The sequence below is a fragment of the Mus caroli genome, chromosome 1 (genome assembly GCF_900094665.2).
Source record: "Mus caroli chromosome 1, CAROLI_EIJ_v1.1, whole genome shotgun sequence".
NCBI classification, from domain to species: Eukaryota; Metazoa; Chordata; class Mammalia; order Rodentia; family Muridae; genus Mus; species Mus caroli.
The window spans coordinates 156685186-156710252 of NC_034570.1; the positions used below are offsets into that span (position 1 = coordinate 156685186).

Here is a 25067-nt window from a genome sequence, read left to right on the forward strand (position 1 = left end):
TTGCACGGCCACCAGAAGTGCTTGGCATAGTCATTCCCTGTGACCAAGGCCAGCCTTGATGCACCTCTCCTAGCACAGAGCATGCAGACCAATGGCCCTATGAGGGCTTGGCACTGCTGGGTGCCAGGAACAGGGCTGAGTTTTCCTTTGGAGTAACCTCTTTCCTTCTTCTTTTGCTTCTACTCCTTCTAGGCAGGACAGGGCTGCTTGCTGATCTCTTGCCCAGTTTTGCTGTGGAGATTATGCCAGGTATTCGGTCATTTAACTCTTAATTTGCTGTCACTCCATCTGTCTGCTTCTGCGTTAGTCACTAATTACTTGTTTGAGGTTTTTTTTGTTTTTCGGGTTTTGGTGGTTTTTTGTTTTTTGGTTTTTTGGTTTTTTTTTGTTTGTTTTTTTTTTTTTTTTTTTTTTTTTTTTGGCACATTGATCCGTGTAATATTTGTTGTCTTTTTCCAGGATGAACTAATTCCCTTGGATAAGCCTTTTGCGTACCTTCTTTTTCTAGGTCCTAAAAGAACATTGAGAATTAAGAATAAGTGGAGATGGGGACCCAGTCCCTTGCTGTCAGGCATGCCGCTTCATGGCTTATCTTGGGGCCCATCTCAGTATTTCACTTGTACCCAGATAATTATACGCCCTTAAGTATTATTTATGTATATTCCTTATTTCCCAGATTATATGCTTACCCATTCACTATTATACAATCATGTTACACTGAAGTGCCTTTGTAACTTTACTGAAAAGAATTTTTTTTTAACGTAAGAAAGACATATCTTTCTTCCTGCCAAAGCATGCATTCCCAAGCCCATACTTGTATATTTAGACCCTGGAAATTCCTAGGCACACATGGACCATATGTCAAGATCACGAACCCAAATACAGATCTGCATCTCTTCATATAGCTTCAGGTGAAGGTACAAGCCAGACAAACCAATCTGGTGCTGAGCTGTAGCTGTGGTTGAAGGAGGTTCAGGGAAAACTGAAATTGAATTATAGAAAAGATGAGACTCGTAAAAGGAATAGCAGAGGGTATAATTAGCTTTGATTTCTGCCATATCGTTAAGGTCCTCCTAATAGTCAGAGAGAAAGATAAAATAATTCTGGCCATTTGTTTTGGATTGATTGAAATTTTAAAAAACGTCCAGAGTCTTCAAAATCCAGCTTTACTAATTGTTCTGTGAATCAATCCAGCCTTGTATCTTTAGTTGGTCAGCCAAACTCAGACCCTTTTCCTTATTGCTATTATACTCAGGGACACAAAGAGACAATGTAACCTCTCTTATCAAGACTCCACTCCATTTTTTTTCTTTTTTTCTTTTTTTGGTTTTTCGATACAGGGTTTCTCTGTGTAGCCCGGGCTGTCCTGGAACTCACTCTGTAGACCAGGCTGGCCTCGAACTCAGAAATCCTCCTGCCTCTGCCTCCCAAGTGCTGGAATTAAAGGCATGGCCCTCCATTTTTAAACATTTATTTACACGGATAAAAATGTCACATACAATGTTTCAAAGTAACAAAGTTGTATCTCCCAAATCGGAGGAGGAGTTTCTGTATTTTATATCCAGTCATGCTCACCTCAGTTTCCTTCTCTTTGACCCCAAGAACCCCTTCACTGACTTGTTTATTTATTTACCTGTTTATTTATTGAGAAGGGCTCTTGTTACTGTAGGCTTGCCTCATCTGATACTTGCTGTGCAGCCCAGGCTAGCCTTCAATTCGCAGCAATCCTTTCTGGGAAAGCACTTTCCCGAGTGCTAAGATTACAGGCATGCTCTGCCAAACCGAGCTCAGACAGCATTCCTTTGTTTCTCAATATAACCTGCTAGTCTTTACCCATAACTGCTTCAATTCCCTATAGCTGACCTAAACAACCTCAGAGATAAACCCGGCCCTCTTTAGTTATTTACTTACAAGGCTTGGGCTCAAGCCACTTGCTATCGGTTATCCTCTACAAAAATGTTCTCCACACAGTTCAAGTCAGACACAGAGCTTTCTCCTTCCCTAGTAGAAGAGAGGTTGGCTTGGCCTTGAGTGTATTGCAGGTGAATAAGTGGGGGCCATTCAAAACTACGAGCTGTTTGTTTTCTCTCTGAGGAAATGATGTCCCAACCAAAGGTCAAATGACTCAACAACTGTCACAAAACTCTTTACATGTAAAAGTCACATTCTGAAGTTCTCAAATGAATATTTGTTTAATGGGAGGGACAGTTAATAACCAAACTTTTAAGAAAAACAATATCTACTGAAGCCCATCATAAAGGGATTTTGAGTGAATGGCTTTTAACTATCTTGATCTTTTGGCTTTTAAGGAAAGCATGGTTTGTAGCAGTGTGTCCAAGTCTCCAGGAAAGATGTGGGCTCATTGCAAGCCCAATAGCATGATACTGAGACAAGTCACCTGAGAGTCATAGTCACTTTTACATAAGCCAGATAGAATTTGCTTCCTTTTAAATCTTTTGAATGAGCAAATTAAAGGAAATTAATGTTCAGCCTCAGACAGAGTTATGAAAATTATAGAAGTCGACAAACATATTAGCTGTGCTATTCATCAGTGCTCTGAGTCACTTAATTCTTGGCTATGCTGGCTGGCTGGCAGCTCATCTTGAGGGTGATCAAGTCAAACCCATGCTCTAGGGATAGGAGCTATAACTCTATTTGAAACTATGCCTCACCCTTCTACCCCCACTAACCCTGGATAGTTATTGAGGTATAAGCAAGAGTTTTGGACCTCTGCCCTGGAGCTAATGATAGGAAAGGTATCCCAGGAAAGCTGACCAATACACTCTGAGCCTGGACCACATAAAGGTGCTCTATATAGGCCTCAGAGGTGTATAGGCCTACCTCAACCTAAAGATGTACAGATTTTGTTTGTTTGAGGTGGGGTCTCTCTTATAGTGCAGGCTGATTTGATCTTTCTGTCTTAGCCTTCTAAGTGCTAGAACTATGGCTACGGCCCACCATGTGAAGCAAGGATCTTTAACTTATAAACAAGATTGGCTTCGATCTAAAAGACATATGTTTACAGAAGCCACCAGTTAGGAGCCCAGCACACAATAGCCCACCCTTCAGCTTTTGCCCGACTTTTGTTCCAGTTAGGAACCCCAAAGTCTCCAGTCACAGAGCTGGCTACTTGATGTACCCCCAAGAGATACAGGCCACCTGGTTCTCTTTTCTCTGTGCCCTAGTATTTCTCACTCTGGGTTCTTCATGAGTCTGGAGACCCTATGTCCTGGCTAGATAGATGTCCTTTTTTCCCAGGTCCTTCCCACTCACCTCTTTTGCAGGGAGACACCCATCCGTGGATGCCTTGTCCTGAAAGGGGGCTACCTCGAGTAGATTTCTTTATGCATCCTTCCAGAGTGGGTGTTTGTCGGCCTGGTGATCCTGGGGATTTTCCTCTTCTTCGTGCTGGTGGGGATCTGCTGGTGCCAATGCTGCCCTCACAGTTGCTGCTGCTATGTCCGCTGCCCATGCTGTCCAGATTCCTGCTGCTGCCCTCAGGCCTGTGAGTAGGGGTATGTGGGGCCATGTGGAGCCATCCAAAGAAATATCACCTCTCCATCTGACAGCCATGTGCCCTGGGGCTCCTCCTCCACTCCTTACCTCTGGCTGCAGGGAAGACTGTTCTTGTTCTCCACCTCACCTCCATGCACATCTCTCCCTCTGCATGCGGTTTATCCACATGTGTCATGCATTCCTAATGCTCATGGACATTGCAGATGAAAGGAAGGGCGGGATCAGAATGGTGATGTTTGGGGTAACGCTGCACCCTCTCCTTGGAGCATTCAAACAATGACATTGGTCATTGTCCTTCGGTGCCGAGAACACCCTCCTTTTATAAGTGGAGTATAAAACCTGTGACTTTGGGGCACCATCCAGCAGATACCCATGAGTTGTATTTACACATAAGCTGAATATGACCACAATAGGGATCAGTCCACATTTGGGGATGCACAGGGTTAGCTCACTGGCCAAGCCCATGAAGGCATTGTGTTTGACATCCCAACCACAGACCAAATGCATCTTGAAAGAGAGAGGCACACTCCATCTTTAGAAACTTTAGGTATGAAACAGTGCTGGAAGGACCTGGGTTACTGTCTCTGTTTTTGAAAACACAGACAGGGGGCTATGTGCATACCCAGTGCTGGCTTTGCCTCCTGGAAACATCCCTGAATGACCCTTTTGCTAACCCCCACTGAAGGAACCATGGTAGCTCCTAGACAGGGCAGTTCCAAGTGGAGATGCTGCCACAATGGCTCCTAGATCCATTTCAGTGTTGGTCAGTTACCAGACTCTAAACACTGTAGTTCCTCCCATGGCTGCCTGTCTCATGGAGCTGGAGGAACCCAAGCGGGAGAGGGTCTGATGATTCCAGTGAACCAGTTCAGTCCTGGAAGAACGAGCAGATGTTTGTTTAGGAGCTCCTTGAAAGAATGGAACCCCAGGGATTCCGGGTGTGAGGGTTGTGGAGGGTGGGTCTACATAATCTCTCTTGCTCTTCATCTCCCTCCACAGTGTATGAAGCAGGGAAAGCAGCCAAGGCCGGGTACCCTCCCTCTGTCTCCGGTGTCCCCGGCCCCTACTCCATCCCCTCTGTCCCTTTGGGAGGAGCCCCCTCTTCTGGCATGCTGATGGACAAGCCGCATCCACCTCCCCTGGCACCAAGTGATTCCACTGGAGGAAGCCACAGTGGTAATTGTAGTCCCAGACTGCCCCACCCGATGTTGACTTGGGCCCTCCCTCATTCCTTGCTGATAAGGACAGTTAGTTCTTCAGTGATGTATCTTTGGAAAAACAGTGATCTCTGTTCCAGAAATGGGGCCCTTCCAGCTGAGGTAGATATCTTTTGGGGTGCACTTCAGGCTTTCCAGGGGGCTAACGGACACTCTGAGTCTCGCTTTCCTGTTCATGTTTTCATTAACTAAAACTATATTAAAAAAAAAAAAGGAGTTTGCTACGTAAACTACGACCATGTGGTTAATAGTGATCTCATGCCCACCTACTGTTCAGGACTGTGTCATCGAGTGTGAGGGACAGTAGACTGTGTAGGATGTGGTTTCTCAAAGGAGGGAATGGACCTTTGTTAAGACAATCCAACGCTGAAGAATATGGTGCTTAGAGTCCAAAGATAAAAGAGGTGGGACTACTACAGCATCTTCATGGAGGAGATGAGATCTGAACTGGACCAGGATGGATGAGAAATATTTAGGAAAACTGTGTGGCGGCTGACTACCCCAGCGAAGGAAGGTCAGTAGGTAGTACAGTGGAATCCCAGAGCACAGAATGTGAACCTGTCAGCGAGCAGCTTGGCAGGCTGCCTGGAAGAAGACAGAAAGGCTTGCCGGACACTACGGCCAGCCTTGACGCCTGTCTAAAAGGGCAAGTGAGAGCTGCTCCAGGTAGATGGTTGAGCAGAGAGCTGTCAGGTGGTAAGGTGGGAGGGAGGCTCAGAGACAGAGGACAAAGCTCTGGATACATTGCTCAGGTAGATGAACATCTGGTTTACTACGGTGGGAATCAAAATGCCAAGTAAATCTGAGAAATACTTTGAAAGAGAAGGGACGTTAAGAAATAAAGCAAAGAAGGAAAACTTCAGGATGACCTCAAGAAATCTGGCACTGCCGATCAGAGGCAGGAATTAGACCATCGGTAAAGAGGGCTGATTAGAGGGATAAGTAGAGGCCAAGGAAGGGGCAAGCAGGATGGAGAGGTAGAGATGTGTTGTGGTACAGCTTAACCAAAGGCATTCGAACAGGGTTACATGGCTGTGAAGGTTAAGACTGTGCGTAGTTGGCTTCAGTGCCTGCAGTTTGTGTATGTGGGAGGTGAGAAAGGGTACCCAGCCCACACAATGAACCTCCAGGGTCTGGCTGTGGCAGGAGTGGGTATCCTCTGTGAGTAATTGGTATTTGTGATTTTTTTTCTCATCCCTGGAACTATTAGTAGATTTCTGACGTCTGAGCCTGAGGATGAGTCACAAACTGAGAAGGAAAAGCTAATGATCAAGGGCGTGCAGGGAAAGCAAGAGACCGACAGCACAGTCAATTTCCTTGGAGGGAGGAGCGGGCAAAGGAAATGGCCTGGATGTCACACGGGTTTTCAGTTGCTGCGTTCCTTTTACACCCCGCCTTTCTTTCTCTGTATCAGTAGGACTCCTTCACCTTACTCTTTGTTTAGTGAATTATCACAATAAACTAAGGCTTATTAATAAGCCAGCAAGCATTCCCTCTCTCCACTTTTTTCTTTCTCTTTCTTTTTTTTTTTAATGTTTTCTTTTTTAAAATAGTGGCTTACTTGTAGCTCTACCTCTACCAAGTTTGAGCTACCCTCAAACTTGCTATGGAGACCAGACTAGCCTTAATGTTTCCTCCATTTCTGCTTGTTGCGGTTTTTCATCATTTTGACCCCATAGGATCATACTAACCCATTGCAATGAGAAGTAGAAAAAAAAAAGAATGTGTTATGACAAGAATTCCCAAGACTCAGGAGTTGCTGACTTGGCTGCTCACACAGTCTGGTGGCATCCGTGCAGGACAGATTTCTTTCCTTCGTGCTGTTCTCTTTAGCACATGCTTCGTCCCATTGGCTGGCTCCCTTGATGACATCGATAGTTAGGAAAGGCATCTGTGATGAGCTATGTAGAAAAGAGCCCTGTGGTTACCAAGTGGAAGAGGATAAGAGGCACCTGGACTCCTTTTCCCACTATTTACAGCTGCTACTCAGGTCCTTCTCTGTTGCTATGACAAATGTGGGCTTCTTCTGGGCTGGTCTGGATCCATCGCCTTCGGGTTGTGGGCCGGATATCCACACTTCATCTGGTTTACACCACCCAGCTGTAACCTTCTGTCTTGCTGTCACCATTCAGAACATGCTCGTGTCTCTCCTGTAGGAGTACAGCCGTTTGTAAGACACCCCATTGTCGCTTCTCCATTCACCCTCCACTCCTCGCAGCCAAACCCCTTGAAAGAGCTTTTCCTAGTCAATGTCTTGTTTCCTCCCCTCTCACTAACTCAGCTAACATCCGTCTTGCTCCTGCCAAGCCGCCTGATTGCTAAGTCTGATGGCTGCTTCTCAACCCCCTCTGTAAAACCTCTCTCCTCTCCTCTAAAGCCCTGGCCGCCCCGATGCAATCAGCCTTCTGTGCCTTTCTGGCTCCACATTCTGTTCTGTCTCTACCTGTTCTGACAGTGCTGCGTTCTATCTCTGTGCATCTTCCTGGCGTTGGTGTTCCTGCTTGGTCTGTGGTCCGCTGCCTGGAAAATCCTATCTACTCCCATAGCTTCAGCCGGCACCCATATGCTGATGATTCCCAGTCACGACTTTCCAAACTTCTGCTGCTAAGACCCTTACATCCAACTGTTTATGAATGTCTCCAGCCAGATGTCTTACAGACGTTTAAGCCTTAGCCTCTAAGAATTAGTCAACTGTTCCTCCCCCCCCCAACCCCCTTTTGCTTTTCTACTACAAACCAGAGTCTATATAACTCATCTTAGCGGGTAGCATCACTCACTGTCTGCCTAACAGCTCAAGGTATAAGCAGGAACTCCTTACTCTTCACTCCTCTTGTCCAGTCTGTCACCAAGGGCTTCCGATTATACTTTAACCTTGAGCTGTTTTATTTCCCTCCACCTCTTCCATAATTATCTTGGTCCTTGCTGCCACTTCCTTCTGCCTTGCTTCCTGACATCAGCTCCTCCCCTTACTCCTGCCCTGCTCTCACCCATTTTTATCTGAATATACTGGGACTCCATTCATCCTGCTGACAAAAGAATGGAGTAGACAAGGAGGATTTTGAAATCTCATTTTAAAATTAATAGAGATGGGTGTGTGTGTCTCTCTCTATATATATATGCCTACTGTATGTATACAGAATATGCAAATTTTAAGACTCAGTTCTCCCACATTTGAGCTGCTGTCACCCTGGGGGTGGAATCTGGCAGCTGTTCCATCATCCATAAACAGCCTTACTGAGCTCATTAAGATAGGACAGGAAGGACAAACCTAGATCCATGGAAGCACGCACACCTTGGAGGCCGCCTGCACAGGGTTTCTAAGTCAGATTCGCCTTATAAATGAGGAAATTGGTTGGAAAAAAAATCTAGCCTTAATTAGGTCAAAATAGCAGCTTAAATGACAAGGATTTTTTTGAGATTATAGTTTGGCATCATAGGCAATTTTCTAATGTCCTCTCTCTAGTAAAGTTGGAAAAGGAATAAGAGAGAGGCTGAGGCATGAAGAACCACACAACCAAAGGGCTGGGACCAGGCTGAACTGGAAAACAGAAATAAATCATCCGTGACCCTGAGCTGAAACAACCAGCAGGAAAAAGTCACGCTGGACTAAATGTGCTGGATTTCAGCCAACAGTCTAGGACATTTCTTATTAAAACACGACTACACTTCAAAATGTTCTCCTGTCTTTAAATTATAGATAAAAACCAACCTGATACAATTCCATGAGTGCACACACACACACACACACACACACACACTATATGACCTTGGATGGCTTCAAAAGTGTTGTATAATCCAAGCTAGCACCAACTCAGGGCAATTCTCTGGTCTCAGTATTCCATGGATGAAAGGCATGTGCCACAACACATGACTCTACCTTTTTACAAATCAAGGGATAACCCCAGCACTCAGGAAGCAGAGGCAAGAGGAGCCATGAGTTTGAGACCAACCTGGAATGCATAGCAAGTTCAAAGCCAGCCATTTAAAAAAAAAAAGTATGAATTTCCCCAGCTCGCAAAGAAATTAGAAAATTGTAGTCTGTCAGGATCGTTGCTGGCGGTTTGTTAAAGGAAGTAAAATGGGTAAGAAATACGGAGTTGTATATAGAGAAACTGTAGCACAGTCAGAAAGGAGAACCACATTGTCAGAGAGGATGGGAAAGATTTTTCTGGTGACTCATGTGCTCTTGAGCACATACGAGACACGGAGCCAGATTCTGTGGAAATGCAGGAAGAATTGAGTGTGCTCTACAATCAACCTTGCAGCTTATAATTTTATATAAAAATATCCACACCCTTTAAAGGGAGAATTGTCTTGATTTTTGGCAACTAAAACCCAACGGATGCTGCTCTAAGTCTGGAGAGCAGTCGTCTGCCTCTGTCTTTTGACAAATTAGAAGAATTTAAATCTCTGAAGTCTCCAGGCTGCTGTGGTGGAGAAGTCAAAGTTGAAATATTATGGCACAGTGGAGTCTCTTTTAAATGACAGTCTTGAAAGCTAAAACTGTTCTCTTCCCATGGGGCGGTAGTTACTGTATATTCTCGGAAATTGATAACTCATACATACAATCTAATCTGTATCATAATGAGGAGTGTAATTTTTTTTCTTATGACACTGAAAATGATCTAAACTCTAGTCCCAGCTCCCCCAACTGTGGCTCAGCATAGCTGTTCCCCCCTCTTCTGGGAGATAGCTAGTACCTAGTTATATGTAGTACCAACCCTCTCTAACCCATGACCTTTATTTTGGTGTCACTAAAGGTTTGCTGTAAAAGTGCTTCTCATATTAAGAACGCCTAGGCAGAGCGTGGACTGCAGGTAGAGGAAACCCCTCCCTAAAGCCGACAGTCATACTGATGACCTTTTCTTAGAAAATGATCACCAATAATGACAGACACAAAACCTTCTTGCTTCCCCAGACTCCCATTTGAACCCTTCCCTTCCTGGTTAAAATTCTCCAGTAAACCAAAGTATGGCTTCCTGTGCCATATTTTGTACCCCACAAAACACTGCTAGTCACAGTTTTCATTCATTCATTCATTCACCCATTTAATCATGCCTTCATCCATTCATTTGAATGTGCATGCTTTGAGCGTCTAAAATGTGCCAGGCTCTGTGCTAGATACCAGAGTTACATAGGCGAACAGAGAAATCTAGTAATTGTCTTCTGGGAGATTACAGCCTATGGATTAACACCAACAATACACTTTCCGTAGAAGTCATGAACCCCCTCCATAGGCTGGGAGACACTCAACAAATCCTCAGTATTTGTTATATATAAAGCACAGTCTTAGGCACATGCAAATCTTAAATTATAATGTCTTCAAAATTTTTAAGAAGATTATAGGCATCTATATAAAGAACTTGGAACAAACTAGAATATATTAAGGCCTATAATACAAATTCAAATCAAGTGATTTTTTAAGTTGGGAAAAAGACTGGAACAGAAAGAGACAAAATTATAAGAACCAAAGGACTGTCTTTGGATGAGGTGGCATTTAAGATGCTCCGATTCATTCTAGATCACTTCAGTGTCCCAGCTACTTGCTTTCAGTTGCCTCTCTTCTTGAAGTAATTACATGGAAACATGGAGTCCTGGTGGGTCTTCATTCTCTGGAGGTCCCTCACTAAACCAGCCTCAGCACGCCCAGACCCCTGTTTCTCAACCCTGCACCTCATCCTTCAGACATAGCTGCCTTGCCACAGACATAGCAGTTCTGTGGGATAATTGCATTTTAATTGAACTGTCTGTACCACTCTGTAAACACCTCTGCAGAGATGGAAGAATGTGTAGCTTGATAAATAAATTCATCTCTGCTAATAATTCCTTCTGTGTAGGGTTTACGGATGGACCTAACCTCTGGAAGAAGGTGCCACAGAGAAGTATGTGCTGAGAACTCATTAATTTTCTCTTTCTAAGTCATTTCACATGTTGAGATGGACACGGCCTGCCCAGTGTTCTCTCACATGGGAAGTCTGTGCACCTGCAAGAGGATGTGTGGGCGGCTTTCTCCTTCAGTGCCTGGGTTGTGATTAGAGCCCTGTAGAATTTTATCTCAATCTTTTATGTGAAGAGCTTTGGGCATCCAGAGACATAAAACATCTCTTTTATTGGATGCATACACATTCTGTGTTTTCTTTATTCTCATTCTGTGCACCACTGCCAGATAGAAGATAGGCCTGTGCCTCAAACCTTACCCTCCCTGGTGTGGTCTGAAGACCATGTGTGCTACCTACTTCACGTTTTATTATCTTGCCTTCTTCATTTGCCTCTTTTCAACCTACCAACCCACCAACCAAACCAACCAACCAACCAACCAACCAACCAACCAACCAACCAACCAACCAAAGACAAACAAACCCTGCATCTCCCTCTACAATTTAGAGAGGTATGTCGCCCTAATCCAGTTAAGCCTCAGTCAGTGAGATCCCACGATTCCATGCCCAGTGCTGCCCAGTGTTCCTCGCCATGCCCTAAAATCCTCCTTTGCCAGAGTGAGTTTTCAACCACAAAATTTGGCTACTTAAGCCACCTTTAAAACTTTAAAACGTAATGTTACGTGCAGGGACAACAGTCCCTACTTGTGTGATCGTGAGGAACAACCATCCTGGTAAGCATTCAGCAGAGGACCTGGCACATTGCCAGCATCCAGTAAGTATTGTCCAGTTGCCCCTGGTGCCCTCTCCTCATCCTCATTTCCCCCCTATTTGTCCGCTATGCCTGTTGTCTTGTCACCCCTTGGGCTGGTGTTGGGCTAGAGTTACGTGATGCAGGCAGAAACAGCCTTCGTCTCTGACACTGGGACTGATGGAGACGCAGAGGATGGTGTTAACCTGCTTTTTTTTGCTTTTTCTTTTCTTTTCTTTTTTATTAAGCCCTGAAAAAAATAACACCTGTCTCTAACCACAAAGCAGCAGGTCAAGTTAATTTAGTCACATCTGAAATATGGCATTCCTCTTCCTAAAAGGAAAATGTTAAGGAGATAAACTGGAAGTGTGATTAGAAATCTCTGTGTTGTGCAGCTTGTTTTGCGCCTCTGTGTATGGAGTCTAGAATCTAATATTAGCTCTTAGGCACGCACCATCCAGCTTAAGGCTTTTTTTTTTTTTTTTTTTTGTCATCTCCCAGGCAACTAGAGGGTTTCAGCCTGCCTTTGTGGAGATCTGTGATGCTTGGAGATGTGTCTTAAAGTTACGTGCACTTCTACCAAGGGAAGGTGTGGACTTCCTGCTGGAGAGTGACATGGGCCCTAAGCCGAGAATGGGGTCTCTTTCTCTTCCTAATAGCATGAGCTTGCTCCTCCTCCAGAACTCAAAAAAGCTATGCAGAGAGAGGAGCCTTTAGTATAGCTGTAGAAGGTCAGACAACAGGAGGGACAGGATAGCAAATGAATGAAAGCACACTGCAGCGGGTTTGCTTGTTCACTTCCAGGACCTTCGTCCTAATGGCAACCCCTGATTGAGGATCTCAAGTGTGCCCCCTGTGTATAAACTGTAGTTTACTATTTCTGGGCAATTGTTCTAACTGGGAACCATGTTTTTCTGCTTGGTTAAAAAGAAGAAAAAAAAATGGAGGCCTCCTGTTCTTGCTTTTCCTGTGTTTAGCTCACCCTCCTGTGCTTTCTCCAACAGTTCGCAAAGGTTACCGGATCCAGGCTGACAAAGAGAGAGACTCCATGAAGGTCCTGTACTATGTCGAGAAGGAGCTGGCTCAGTTTGATCCAGCCAGGAGGATGAGAGGCAGATGTGAGCATCTGTTAGTTTCATGTGATCTGTGCTTCATTAAGGATTTGGCAGCTGAAGATGAGATGGTGGGGGTTTGGGGGCCGAGGTCATCAGATTTGAAGCTCCGAGCCAGCAGGTGTGCTTGTAACACTACCACAAAAGTACTTCTGAGAACACGGAAGGGAATAGAAGGGGATTCTAGTGGAAGCGTGTGTGGTTGTGGGGCAGTCTGTGTCCATTGCTGTGGCCTTAGAATCCTGGTTTTAAAATGTTTCATTAGAACAGTCCCCTTATAAGACTCCATAAGCAATCCTCAAAAATAGTGACTCACAATGTGGGGTGGCTCCATCAGTAAAGCTATTGCTGAGCAAGTGTGGGCTCGGATCCCCTGCATTAGTGCAAGCACGAGGACCCATGCTGAGACCTCGGCATCCAGAGCCAACAGATGACTGCTCTAGCCCTGGCCCTGAGCTGGCAGAGGCAAGCCAATCCCTGGAGCTCAGTGGGCACCCGTTCTACTCAGTCAGAGAGCTCAGGTTCAGTGAGAGAGCCTTTCTCAAAACCTAAGGTCAAGAATATCAAGGAAGATATTATGTCAACCTCTCACATTTACATTTATGAGCTCAAATGCATGTACACATAGGCACATTCAAGAAGTAAATACGCAGTAGGAGATTTTTCCAACCTGAAGGGTTCTTGCATTGAACAACCCAGATGCTGACTTGCCACATGGAGGCTTCAATGAGAGTGAAAGAAGAAGTCTAGTAAATAAATCTAGGAAAAAGAGGCTGGCACCCCTGTGAGATGTCCAAACCGCAGAGATTTGGGGGTAAGCAACGAGGCTGCACTTTTTGTCAAAGAACCGTTTAATTACTAAGTCTGTTGGTGGCATGGCCCCAACCCTTAACTTATCCAAAGCCCTTGGAGGCTGCAGCTGACACTGCTGAATCTTTAGAGTGGGTTCCAAATTACTGTCTATCATGGGAGGCAGAACAGGGCAGGTCTGACTCGGATGGGCTAATTATCAAGAGGGTGCTGGCAAGCCTGGTAGTGAGGTCACTAGGCACTTTCTTTGAACCCTCTTCTTCTTGGAACCAACAAGAGACTTGATGGAGCTGTTGGGAAAACAGTCCCAGACTAGAGGAACTTTATTCAGATTAAGGACAACATATTCCACCCAGTTTACAATTCTAAATTCATCCCGTCTGGGTTGCAGCCATTGCTGCATCCTCCCACCTCCTGGACTATAAAAAGACCATCTCCAGATTGGAATGTCAGGAATGCAGATGTCACCACACTTGACGAGCTGGTTGTAACAGTGTTGTCATGGATCTCTGTTAGGAGGACAGAGACAGGGAGAGTCCTAGATCAAGGGGAAGCCAGGTATCACCACTTAGAGGAAAAGTTAATGTAGTGACGGAGATCAAAAGAATGGAATGGAGTGTGTGTGACTTATCTCGGCTGACTACCGTGATCCGAAAGGTATTCAGAAACTGGCTGGTCTCAGCCTAGTGGGGCCTTAGAGTGGAAAGGAATCCCAGCCTGTGCAGTGTTCAGATGAGGAAGCAGAAGCTCAGGGAGTGTAGTGATGGAATTAGAAAAACTCACATAGAATGGTTTCCAATCTTGTGACTCACACAAAAATGCTTTTGAGCTAAGCCCCAACTGGCCTCCCCACTGTGATAATACCAGTGCCAGCATGTGGCCAGGGATAAGACTGGAACCCAGACCACCTAGTACCTGCAGCTTGACAGTACACGGCTGTGTGGACTGACTCAGGAATAGAGTTCACGCTGGAGGTTGGCTCTATTCTGAATAGCAGGGCAGATCATGGACTGGGGCAATTTTAAAAATCTCATAAGATAGATACCTTGGCTTCACAGATTTTGTAAGAATTGGGGTGTGAAGTCCAGGTTCTTGAATTTATTGGCCACTGTGGTTCTCCTTTGTGTAACCCTTATAAGTGGTAGTCACTTCTGGTTGCTTATATTCTTGGGATGTCTAGAGCAGGAGTCTGCAAACAGTATCTCCTGGGCACAAGTATATATAACAATTTCTGGTTTTTTAAATAAAGTTTTATTGGTACACAGTCAGGCTAATTTGCTTGCATGTGTTCTATAACTTCTTGTTGAATGGTGGAACTGAATGGTTATAACCAGTATGGCTAGCAAAGCTTAAAATGTTTATTCCATGGCTGGTCCTTTACAGAAAATGTTAGTGTATTCCTGTCCCAGACTGGCAATATTATTTCTGTCAAGGGCGACATTGATGTCATATTCTACTTGGCAAAAATTTTAGTGTAACATACGCCCTGGGTAGCTTGTTACTATGAGTGGTCCAATGGTGATAGTTCTTACAATCTGGAGAAATGAAAAAGGTCAAGTATCCCTTGAAATTTCGAGAAAATTCTGAGCCAACAATATTGTTTTGCAATGTTCTCATTGAGTGTGTTCTAAAGCTCCCCACCCCCCACCCCTGTATGCCTACTAGAATTGGGACTCATGGGAACTGTGAGGGAACATTGTAGATTTTAACCAATAGTCTGTGAGCTGCTTCCTTTTAAAATAGGCATAAAGGCTGGAGAGATGGCTTGGTGTATAAGAGTGCTTCCTGTGCGGGCTTGGGGACCTTGGTGTAGATCCTGGCATCTATGTAAAAAGATAGACATGGTTGCAGTCTCCTGTAACTCCAGCTCTGTAATGGGGCAGAGAAGAGAGGATACCGGGGTTTTCCGGACACCAGCCTAGCTCCAAATTCAGTGAGAGAATTAGGTGAACACAAGTCCGCTGGAGACATACACATAGGCATGTACCACACACACACATACACACACACACACACACACACATCATCATCATCATCATCATCATCATCATCTTTCTCTAAGTGGTTTATGTTTAAATGTGTTATAATTTAATACCAAATGATCCCACGAGTAAATTATCATTCCTGTGTGCTCTCTCTCGGTAAGACAACACTAGGAGGTCACTAGGAGGTCCTGCTGTTGTAAAAAAATTCCTCTGGTCCTCCTTGTACCACAGAGGATGGAGGGGAGGCAGAGGGAACCTGAGAGACCATATCTCTGCCTCCCACATCTAATTTTGGCTTCACCTTTCACTCAGCAGCAAGGACTAGTAAATGTTGTCTTTAATAATATTTTCAAAGTCTCAGTTAAAAGATTTAGAAAACAAGTGGATTCAGTTACATTACAAATAGGTTCACTAGATTTGTTTAAGTAAAAGGAAATTCAATATATTTCTAAGGTTTTTTTTTAAAATAATCGAAATTTCTGTTATTTTTCTAGCCTACATCGTAACTCCAGTCCTAGTTCATAAGTACTTCTGCACAAAGCTAGGAAGTGAGAAATCTGTGACCGCATCTTTCTTCCTTTTTTTAGGCAGGGGCTAGAGTTCAAGCTACAGCCCAGTGGACACAAAGGCTAAGTCCACCTTCCAAACTTCTGGCCTAGCCACTCACAACCACAAACACCTGCAATCCTTTGGTAGGGAGGGAAACAGGTCTACCCAGGCCTTATGTAGGTCTGGTGATCCTTGGGCAGGGCATTACACAGCAGGAGCGTGGTCTAAAAGGTAAGTGAGCTGAAACCAAGGTATATGTCCTTCACCTTGACTTTGAGCCATTTGGAGAACAGAATGGGCCTCTTCTAAAGCACGGGGTTCATACTGGCTCTAAAGACCCCCTTTTGGGACTGGGCCAGCAGTAGAGAACATGCTATTAGTAGTGGCTTTTTTTCCCTTCCTCTCTTGGCCCAACATAGCCTGAATCATTGAAGTTCACCGCAGTGATTATATAGGACAGAGAAAAACATTTGAACAAGGGAGATGCACTAGGAGGCCAGCTGCAGACAGCCCCAGTTCCGGGAAGCCTGCCTTAGGTAGAACAAAGACAATTGTCTCCCTATTCCAAGAACAGCATGTAGGAAGCCTCCCTCTCTGTAAGCAAGTTGGGTTTGAGCTGGAGCCAATTCCTGCTGAGTAACACAAATATCACCTGTGAGCATCTACAGCTCACACTGCTCAGGACCAGGGCTCCCAGGCAGAAGATTCCGGAAAATGCGATCTCAGCCCTTAGCAGCACTCCCTTCCAACCATTTAGAAAACTATGGTGCCTGCTTTTGTTCCTGCAGATAACAACACCATCTCGGAACTCAGCTCCCTGCATGATGATGACAGCAATTTCCGCCAGTCTTACCACCAGATGCGGAATAAGCAGTTCCCTATGTCTGGAGACCTGGAAAGCAATCCCGACTACTGGTCAGGTGTCATGGGAGGCAACAGTGGGACCAACAGGGGGCCAGCCTTGGAGTATAACAAAGAGGACCGTGAGAGCTTCAGGCACAGGTGACGACCATGGGTGGGAAGGGACCACTGTGTGTCTGTTCTTCTGTTTCTATAGACTGTGGAATATCTCTTACATATATTACAACCTGTGATACTGTGTGTGAGAAGTAACCAGTTAAGCCTTTTTGAAATGAGTGTCTTGGGCCCAGTAATGAGCACAGACACTCTCTCCATATGTTTTATCCTAGAACCTTTAAAGAACCCACTATCTTCACCACCCTGATCATTTATCAAAAGAATGATAATCATGCCACCATCTCTTGTAATTAAGCCTTATACTTCTAAAAAGCAGCTACTGTTGATGTTCCTATTTTAAGGCCAGGAAATAGAAAGTTCCAGATGCTAAGGAACTTGCCCAGGGTGATAAGTCCAAGCAACATTTAATAATCTGTGTGACAGCTTGATTCCTGAATGGCATGCCTGCACTCATTATCTTTCCTTGGAGGACAGTAGGTTACCCCCCCCCCATTTCCTTTACCCACTACAGAGGTCTCAGGCCTCTTGACTTAATAGGCAGCTTGGTCCCTGCCCCAGAGAGAGATACAGTCCTTTCTATGTTACCAATTATTTCTGGTCTCCTGGGACCAGAGCTGTGTGTTGCTGTTTGCTGTGGTTGTGAGGGTGGGTGAAGTAAGACATGTGGCTGTCACCCAGGGGTCTCATCACGATCACAAGCTGATCTGTGTGTTTCGGCACTACACAGATCACAAGGTATTTTCAGATAACACAACCATTCTGGTCTTCCACACAAACTCATGAGAGAGCCAGGATTGCTCTGGCTGAATTCGCAGCACGAAAGGTGCCAAAGTTGATTCATCCTGCTGGGCTGAGGGGTAAGATTCAGCTGGGCCCCTGAAACTCCAGGGGTGCGCTGCAAGGGTTCCATGCAGTAACCAGTGACCATCTGCCCGCAGCCAGCAGCGCTCCAAATCCGAGATGTTGTCGCGGAAGAACTTTGCCACGGGCGTGCCGGCCGTGTCGATGGACGAACTGGCAGCCTTCGCAGACTCTTACGGCCAGCGGTCGCGGCGCGCCAATGGCAACAGCCACGAGGCGCGGGCCGGGAGCCGCTTCGAGCGCTCGGAGTCGCGGGCCCACGGTGCCTTCTACCAGGACGGCTCGCTGGATGAGTACTACGGGCGCGGACGCAGTCGCGAGCCGCCGGGAGACGGGGAGCGCGGCTGGACCTACAGCCCTGCACCCGCACGCCGCCGGCCGCCGGAGGATGCGCCTCTGCCGCGCCTGGTGAGCCGGACCCCGGGCACCGCGCCCAAGTACGATCACTCGTACCTGAGCAGCGTGCTGGAGCGCCAGGCGCGGCCGGAGAGCAGCAGCCGCGGGGGCAGCCTGGAGACGCCGTCCAAGCTGGGCGCGCAGCTGGGCCCGCGCAGCGCATCCTACTATGCCTGGTCGCCGCCAGCCACATACAAGGCTGGGGCCAGCGAGGGCGAAGACGAGGACGACGCGGCGGATGAGGACGCGCTGCCACCCTACAGCGAGCTGGAGCTGAGCCGCGGAGAGCTGAGCCGGGGCCCGTCCTACCGTGGGCGTGACCTGTCCTTCCACAGCAACTCGGAGAAGAGGAGGAAAAAGGAGCCCGCCAAGAAACCCGTGAGGGCTCACCCCGATCTCTCTCGAGCTGGGTCCGGGAATGGGGGTGGGGGTGGGGTGGGTGAGTTGTGAGGTTGCAAGGCCCCCTGGCGGAAAATATGGTGGAGGCTGAGTCATCAGTTTCACTCTATCCAGGGTCAGGTGGAGGAAGTAAGGGTGGGACCCTCAAGAGATGGCAACATCAACAAAACATATTTTTTAAAGTAGATAATGTATAGGTGATTGTAGGAAAAGACCTTCAAAGGGCTCACATTCCCGCTAGCCTTTACCCGGAGTTTCTGTGGACTGCGTGCAAGCTATTTTGTGCATGCTTAATGCGGACATTCCAGAGTGATGGCTATTTACAAAAGAGCCACTTCTTCCTGTTGAGTGAGTGTCTACTGAGTCGAGTCATTACCTTGCATGTGTGACAGGAGTCTTTGCTTCTGCTCAGTTCTCTTGTACATGGACGGACATAGACTTCATTGCTTTCTCTGTACACTCAAGAGAAGTCTACTTTTCCTTCAGCCCCTGAAAGAGCTCTGGACTTCGGAAACATTGGGGAAACAGTCACGTGTCCACAGGGAGGCACCAAAGTACTCCTGCACCCCTCCCCTGCCATACACTTTTTATATCACTCTCCATGCTCGAGAATTTCTGTTTGTCAGCTAACCTGACAGCACTATTTTCCAGACTCTCCGTTGGGTTGGCCTGCCTACCTTCCTGCCTTTTTTCCTTTTCACTGGAGCTCGAACCCAGGGCCTTGCCTGTGCTAGACAAGTTCTCTATCACTGAGCTGCATCCTCAGCTCTGGGCACTTTTCAGTATACTGTATGGGGAGCAGGAGAGTGAACAGGAAATAGGTGTTCGACATTATATTCATTTCCCCCAAGTGCCTAAGCGCTTTGCTTGTTCTTTTTTTTTTTTTTTTTTTTTGCTTTTTTGCTTTTCGAGACAGGGTTTCTCTGTGTAGCCCTGGCTGTCCTGGAGCTCACTTTGTAGACCAGGCTNAGCTCACTTTGTAGACCAGGCTGGCCTCAAACTCAGAAATCCGCCTGCCTCTGCCTCCCGAGTGCTGGGATTAAAGGCGTGTGCCACCACGCCCAGCCACTTTGCTTGTTCTTGAAACTAGAGACATGCAATGACCAAGGAAGGTACTGTGAGTGAGGAAGAAACTCCCAGGAGACGTCAGATCAACGGCACACCATCCACATGCCAGTATTCTTAAGACAATGCCAAGCTATTCTGAGGCCATGGAACTGGGTTCTATCTGACATATGTTGGCTTTAGTATTTTCTGGGCTTTGGGATAATCACCAGAAATCTAACAAAGTCTAGAGTCAAGGTGTGCCTGGTTTTGATCAGGTTTTCAGCTCTGCCCAGTTAGCCACCAGTTGTGTCTGTTGCTTTCTCAGTCTGTGGGTTAACGGTGGGCTCTTTTTGCTTTTTCCCTAGGGCGACTTTCCAACCAGGATGTCCCTTGTAGTCTGATACTTATAAGACACCTCTCTGGATGCCTGGAAATCAGATGCAGACTATGGAGACAAGACCCAAATCTGAAAGCCGGCAAGCCTAGGACCTTCTCTGGCCAGCAACCACGTTGGAAGCTTTGCTGATCTCTGCTTTGGCAAGGGATCCTCCTTTAATAAGGCTGATTTCAAATCTTAGTGCCCATCTATCTCGAGCAACTTACCAAGAAAACGCTCTTTGAGAACATACCACGTAATAACCCATCAAGTTTATCTTACACCCCCCCACACCCCCCATTTCCTTAGCAGAAACAAGACTCTGCATCCAGTTCTGAAGCTGGTAGCTTTGAACCCCTGATCTCTAGAAATTACCTATGCCTGCAGTATGTTTTTCTACGAATGCTGTTCTGTGCTTAGACAGGAATTTACTACTACTGTTAGAAGACCGTCTGCTCACAAGAGAGATAAATGGTAAAATGTACCTTGTATCCCCTTGCTTCCAGTCACTGGTCAATGAGTCTTGTTATGCTAAAATCAGAAGGCCTTTAGTGAGCGTACTGGCCGTGACCTCCTGGGCAATCACAGAAATGGCTTCAATTTGCTGCTCTGACTCACAATTCTAAGTGGCTGGGACAAACACAGGAGAGCATTTTGAAAAACCATCTTAAGTGGTCTTTCCTTTTCCATTCAGAGGACACAAACTGCGTTTCATCTTTCTGTCGCACACAGTGACAATCCTAAGATCCATCACCCCCTCTGCCGCCCAACCCACACAGGTCCCTCTCTTCCCTCCCTCTCCTGGTCTTTTCAGGGCTGGTGCCTCTGAGGGTGTTCCACTCCATGCTTCAGTGTGAATAGCTTGTCATCAGGTGCCTTTGACAGATGCTTCAAACAAACATTTGAGAGAGAAGAAAAGCAGAAGTCAGTGATGCAAAATGAACAGGAAATGATATGTAGGCTCATTATATTTTGAATGTGGGTTGTTTCCCCACAAACACACTCAGATTTGTTTTTGTTTTTATTTTTGGATTTGTACTTCACTTAAGAATTATTTCTACCATCCTGATTCCGCAGCTGTTGGGCACCAGAGAATGTGGTGTCCACATCTTTTGGCCTCACTGGCCCGCCACTATTGATGCTTTGGGGAAAAGAAAGACAGCACTTCCTCTTCCTGCTGTTGGAAAAAAAAATTGATTTTGCCTGAATCCCAAATCGAACTTTTGCAGGTAGTGGTCACAAACTCTTCCCCTCTCATGTTCCTGTGAAGGGATTTGTCCTCTTGCTGCCACAGGCCCTACCAAATGCACCTCGACTATCCTACATGATAAGAGAAGAGCCTGGTCACTACCGTCATTATCTGTGCCCATCTTATCAACTTTAAGCAGACTTGGAAGAACATCTAGCCACGACCAACAAAAGAACTGCCTAGCTGAGCCGAGCCCAAACTGGAGATTCCCGCTTGAGAGGAGACATTCAGTATTCCTATGCGTTCGTTTATCATCGACGATAAACCTGTCAGAATATTTGTCTCTGGTTGGTCACTCATCCAACCTTGGGTGTCACACAACCTTCATTGGGTGTCACACAACCTTCACTTTTGTTAGCAGACTTTTCAATCTGCATTATTGTGGTGAGACACCTGACTGGATGAAGCGACTGGAGCAAGGAGATGCTTGCTATCCCCTAATCCAGTGGTGGTCTACTTCTACTTATTGATCTACATGTAGTCTCTGATTCACTGGTCAGTATTTCCATGGCCACGTGACTGGAATTCCAGAGTCCATTCTGTTAGCATCCATTGTACTTCATGAGATTTCCAGAAAAGGTTCTCTGCGAGTGGTGTAAGAGCTGCTGGGTTAGGGTGGGTGTTGGGGGTTAGAATCATTACTTAGAGGAGAACTGGCCTGCCAAAGGACTTCACGGTTGCTTTGGCCTGCCCTAGATGGATCAGGAGGATACTTCAGCCCAATGCTGGCACTTCCAAGGGCTGGAAGACAAAAGCCATAACTCTGGTGCTGAGTTTTAGACTTGCTAGTGTCCCTGGCCTCAGAACACCTAGGTCTGATCTGTCTGTTTGGGCTCTAAATCAATATGGCAAAAACATCACTTCTTAGTCACCAGCTTTTGATTTCAACTTGCTCAGGCACTTTTGAAGAATATTGGATAGCTGCAGTAGCTATTGTTATACTGAGCACTGTGTCAGGCTTCTTAGCACCAAAGAGCCCCATAGCACAGGCTACAGAGACCAAATATATTGCTTTATAGAGCCAGGGGCATGTATGAGCTTGGGGAAAGCTGAGGGAGCAATGAATTAAAGAAAAAAGTTAAAATTGGAAACTTAAGGTTCTAAAGACAACAAGTCTATAGGCTGACAAATTTTTTTAAAAAAAATTCAATGTAGAGAAGATAACAGGCTTTCAATATAACGGGGGAAAGTGGAGCACAGATTGTTCTTTATAGGGCACGAGTCACGTGGGCTTCCCCACCTTCAGTACAGAGGAAACTCAGTTGCTTCTGGGTCTGTGGATAGGAGACGATCTGAATGGACAAGGCTAAGCTGGCCACCCTCGGTGCCCTGGACATTTCTTTACACACCCCTTTGTTTCTTCTCCAAATACTGTGTCCTGCACAGGAAGTGCCTATGCGTATTAGTTCCTTTCCTGTTTTTCTAGGGCATAAGCAAAGTGTCATATAAGAGGTGTTCTCCATCCACCGATCGCCTACAATTTAAGAAGGAAGATAAGTCATGCCCAAGAAAGGATGAGTATATTTTATGCATATGATAAGAAATAGTGCTATGGATAAATTATAATAAACCCAGAGATTTAAAGCTTTCTTTAAAAAAAAAAAACCTTAAATGGGAATATTTTGATATTTAAGTGTTGTGTGTTTATCCATCCATCCCATTTTTAGGACATGCTCAGTGATCTGCAAAGCCAGGCTGTAGAAGTCTGAGCTGAAAGGAGGTGAAGGAGAAGAGAAAGGGATGAGTGGCCTCAGGGAGGGGGGAAGAGTAGAGGCCCCCTGCAGGAGCTTCTGTCTCTGCCTGTGACTCACAGCTGAGTCAGGGACAAGCTGGAGGAGGGAGTATGGAAGCAGGTGGCAGGAGAGGTCCCCTGGTGCTCAGAGCTCTTCTCTAGGCTATGTATAGACTCATTAGGAGACACAGAACTGTATTCAGTTCTTCCATCCAAGCAAGCCCAGGGGAGCTTGGGATTTAGTCCTCCTGGCACTTGTATCTACAGCTTGGGGTGCAGTAGCACCTCACATGAGTTGGGAACCTCATCTCCCTTCTCATGTGGTGTAGGGGTGGGCACCCCAGGGTGAGAGGGGGCTGGCGCTACATATAAAAATCTGGTTAGATCCGAAGCAGTCTTTGAGAGGACTGGAGTAACAGTCACCGCTTTGGTTCCTCCGCTCTCCATCCATTTCTAAATAGATGGATAAGCCATCACCCACATTTATGGAGTCACAAACCTGTCAGGTCTTTAGATTCCCAATCTATAGGCCTTTCCTGCTGGATCTGTGTCTTACAAAATTGCCTAGACATAAGGATTACTTGCCTAGGGACTGGAGAGAGATGGCTCAACAGTCAGAAACACTGCTTTAGCGGAGGACCCGAGTTTGACCAGCACTCTACTAATGCTCACAGCTGTCTGTAAGTTCAATTCCAGGGACCCGCTGATCTCATAGAGCATCTGGGAGCACTGAACTCACATGGTACACATATGTACCATCAAAACCTCTCAGACACACAAAATAAAAATAAATACATTGTTAAAAACTGAAAAAGAAAGGGGCTCTGTGATTACGTGTGCTGGCTACCCTTCCAGAGGACCCACATTCATTTTTCAGCACATGGAGACTCCCAGCACCAGTTCTAGGGGATCTGATATCCTCTTCTGGCTTCTGCGGGTACTGTAAACACACACACACACACACACACACACACACACACACACACACGAAGGCAAAATACACACCTAACAAAGAAATAAAGCATTTAAAAACACTTGGTAAAACAATTACTTGCCTGTGGGACTGGGATGTGGCTCAGTTGGTAGAGCTCTTGATTAGCATGCACAAAGCCCTGGTTCAATCCCTAGCACTATAAACTAGGGGTAGTGGCACATGCCTGTGATCCCAACATCTGGGAGAGTTACAAGTTCAAGGTCATCCTTGGCTACATAGTGAGTTCAAGGAAGGTCAACCTGGGCTGTATGATACTCTGCCTTAAAGAACCAAACAGCGAAAATAACAATGAAAAAAAAACACAAGGATTACTGACTGCCACTGTCACAAATGCTGTTGGACTGTACCTTGGAGAATGGATGGGTGGATTTGGAGTAAGGATTTGTACTCTGAACATATCCTTTCAGAGTGCCTTGTGGTAGATGCATTTGGGTGGTGCTATACTGGATCATACCTCTGGTGCACCCCTATCTGCTGGCCAGGAATATTATTTGTGCTGTGGATTATTTCATTCCAATATCACTGTGAGGTCCCTCTAACTCCCCTGGGTCTGGCACTGGTGTGGCACCCAGCAGTCCCAGCTATGACACTGGAGACTGGCTCGCCAGAGTCCAGCTGAAAGGAAACATTTAAAGGGAGGGGGTTGGAGGACCTCCCCGGGAGACTTCTTGACATGTTCCAACTCCCAGAATAGTGATGTGTTGTGACAGGCTGAGATCAGACAACAGGAATTACAGACTATTTTCTTATTCCCTTACCATCCTGAATAAAACTTAGCTCATGAATAGAAAAAAAAAAGCCATCAGAGAAAATGGCAAACGTAAATCATTTTTAAAGGGTACAAATTAACAGCTTTGCTAATAACATAACTTTCATGCTAGGACCAAAAGTGGGTGGAGAAAAAATAGTAAAATATATATTACCTATTCCAAAACTGATTTAATTGCAGCCAGAATCTTATGTAAGTTTAGAAGTGATGTATAGAGTACAGGAATCACCCATGGAAATTCTAAGGTCTTAGAAAGCAAAAGGTTCCCTACCAGGACCCTACCTCCTAGTCACTTGGGATTACCTGTGAAGCTCAAAGGCCCAGTGGCATCAAAGGTGAGTAAGAAGAAGCCGAGATGCTTTAAGCAACAGCGTGAGGTTGGCATCAACGGGGCACATTTGTTCTTCACAGCAAGCCCACTGTTTTCCCATCTTACCCAATGTGGAGCTG

General features: G+C 45.8%; 1 protein-coding gene across 3 annotated transcripts in view; it reads left to right on the forward strand.

The window, feature by feature from the left end:
- Ildr2 (immunoglobulin like domain containing receptor 2) overlaps window positions 1–23992 on the forward strand; it is a 60213-nt gene extending 36221 nt beyond the window's left edge. Inside the window, exons 4-10 of one of the 3 annotated variants that reach the window (XM_021168537.2) lie at window positions 193–249; window positions 3359–3505; window positions 4516–4692; window positions 12365–12478; window positions 16605–16818; window positions 17733–18429; window positions 19863–23992. In XM_021168537.2, coding sequence (XP_021024196.1) covers window positions 193–249; window positions 3359–3505; window positions 4516–4692; window positions 12365–12478; window positions 16605–16818; window positions 17733–18429; window positions 19863–19898 — 1442 coding nt within the window. In that variant the 3' untranslated portion in view covers window positions 19899–23992. The remainder of the gene's footprint in view (window positions 1–192; window positions 250–3358; window positions 3506–4515; window positions 4693–12364; window positions 12479–16604; window positions 16819–17732; window positions 18430–19862) is intronic. The other 2 variants (XM_021168551.2, XM_021168546.2) reach the window with 2 other exon arrangements.
- The last annotated feature ends 1075 nt before the right edge of the window (window positions 23993–25067 follow it).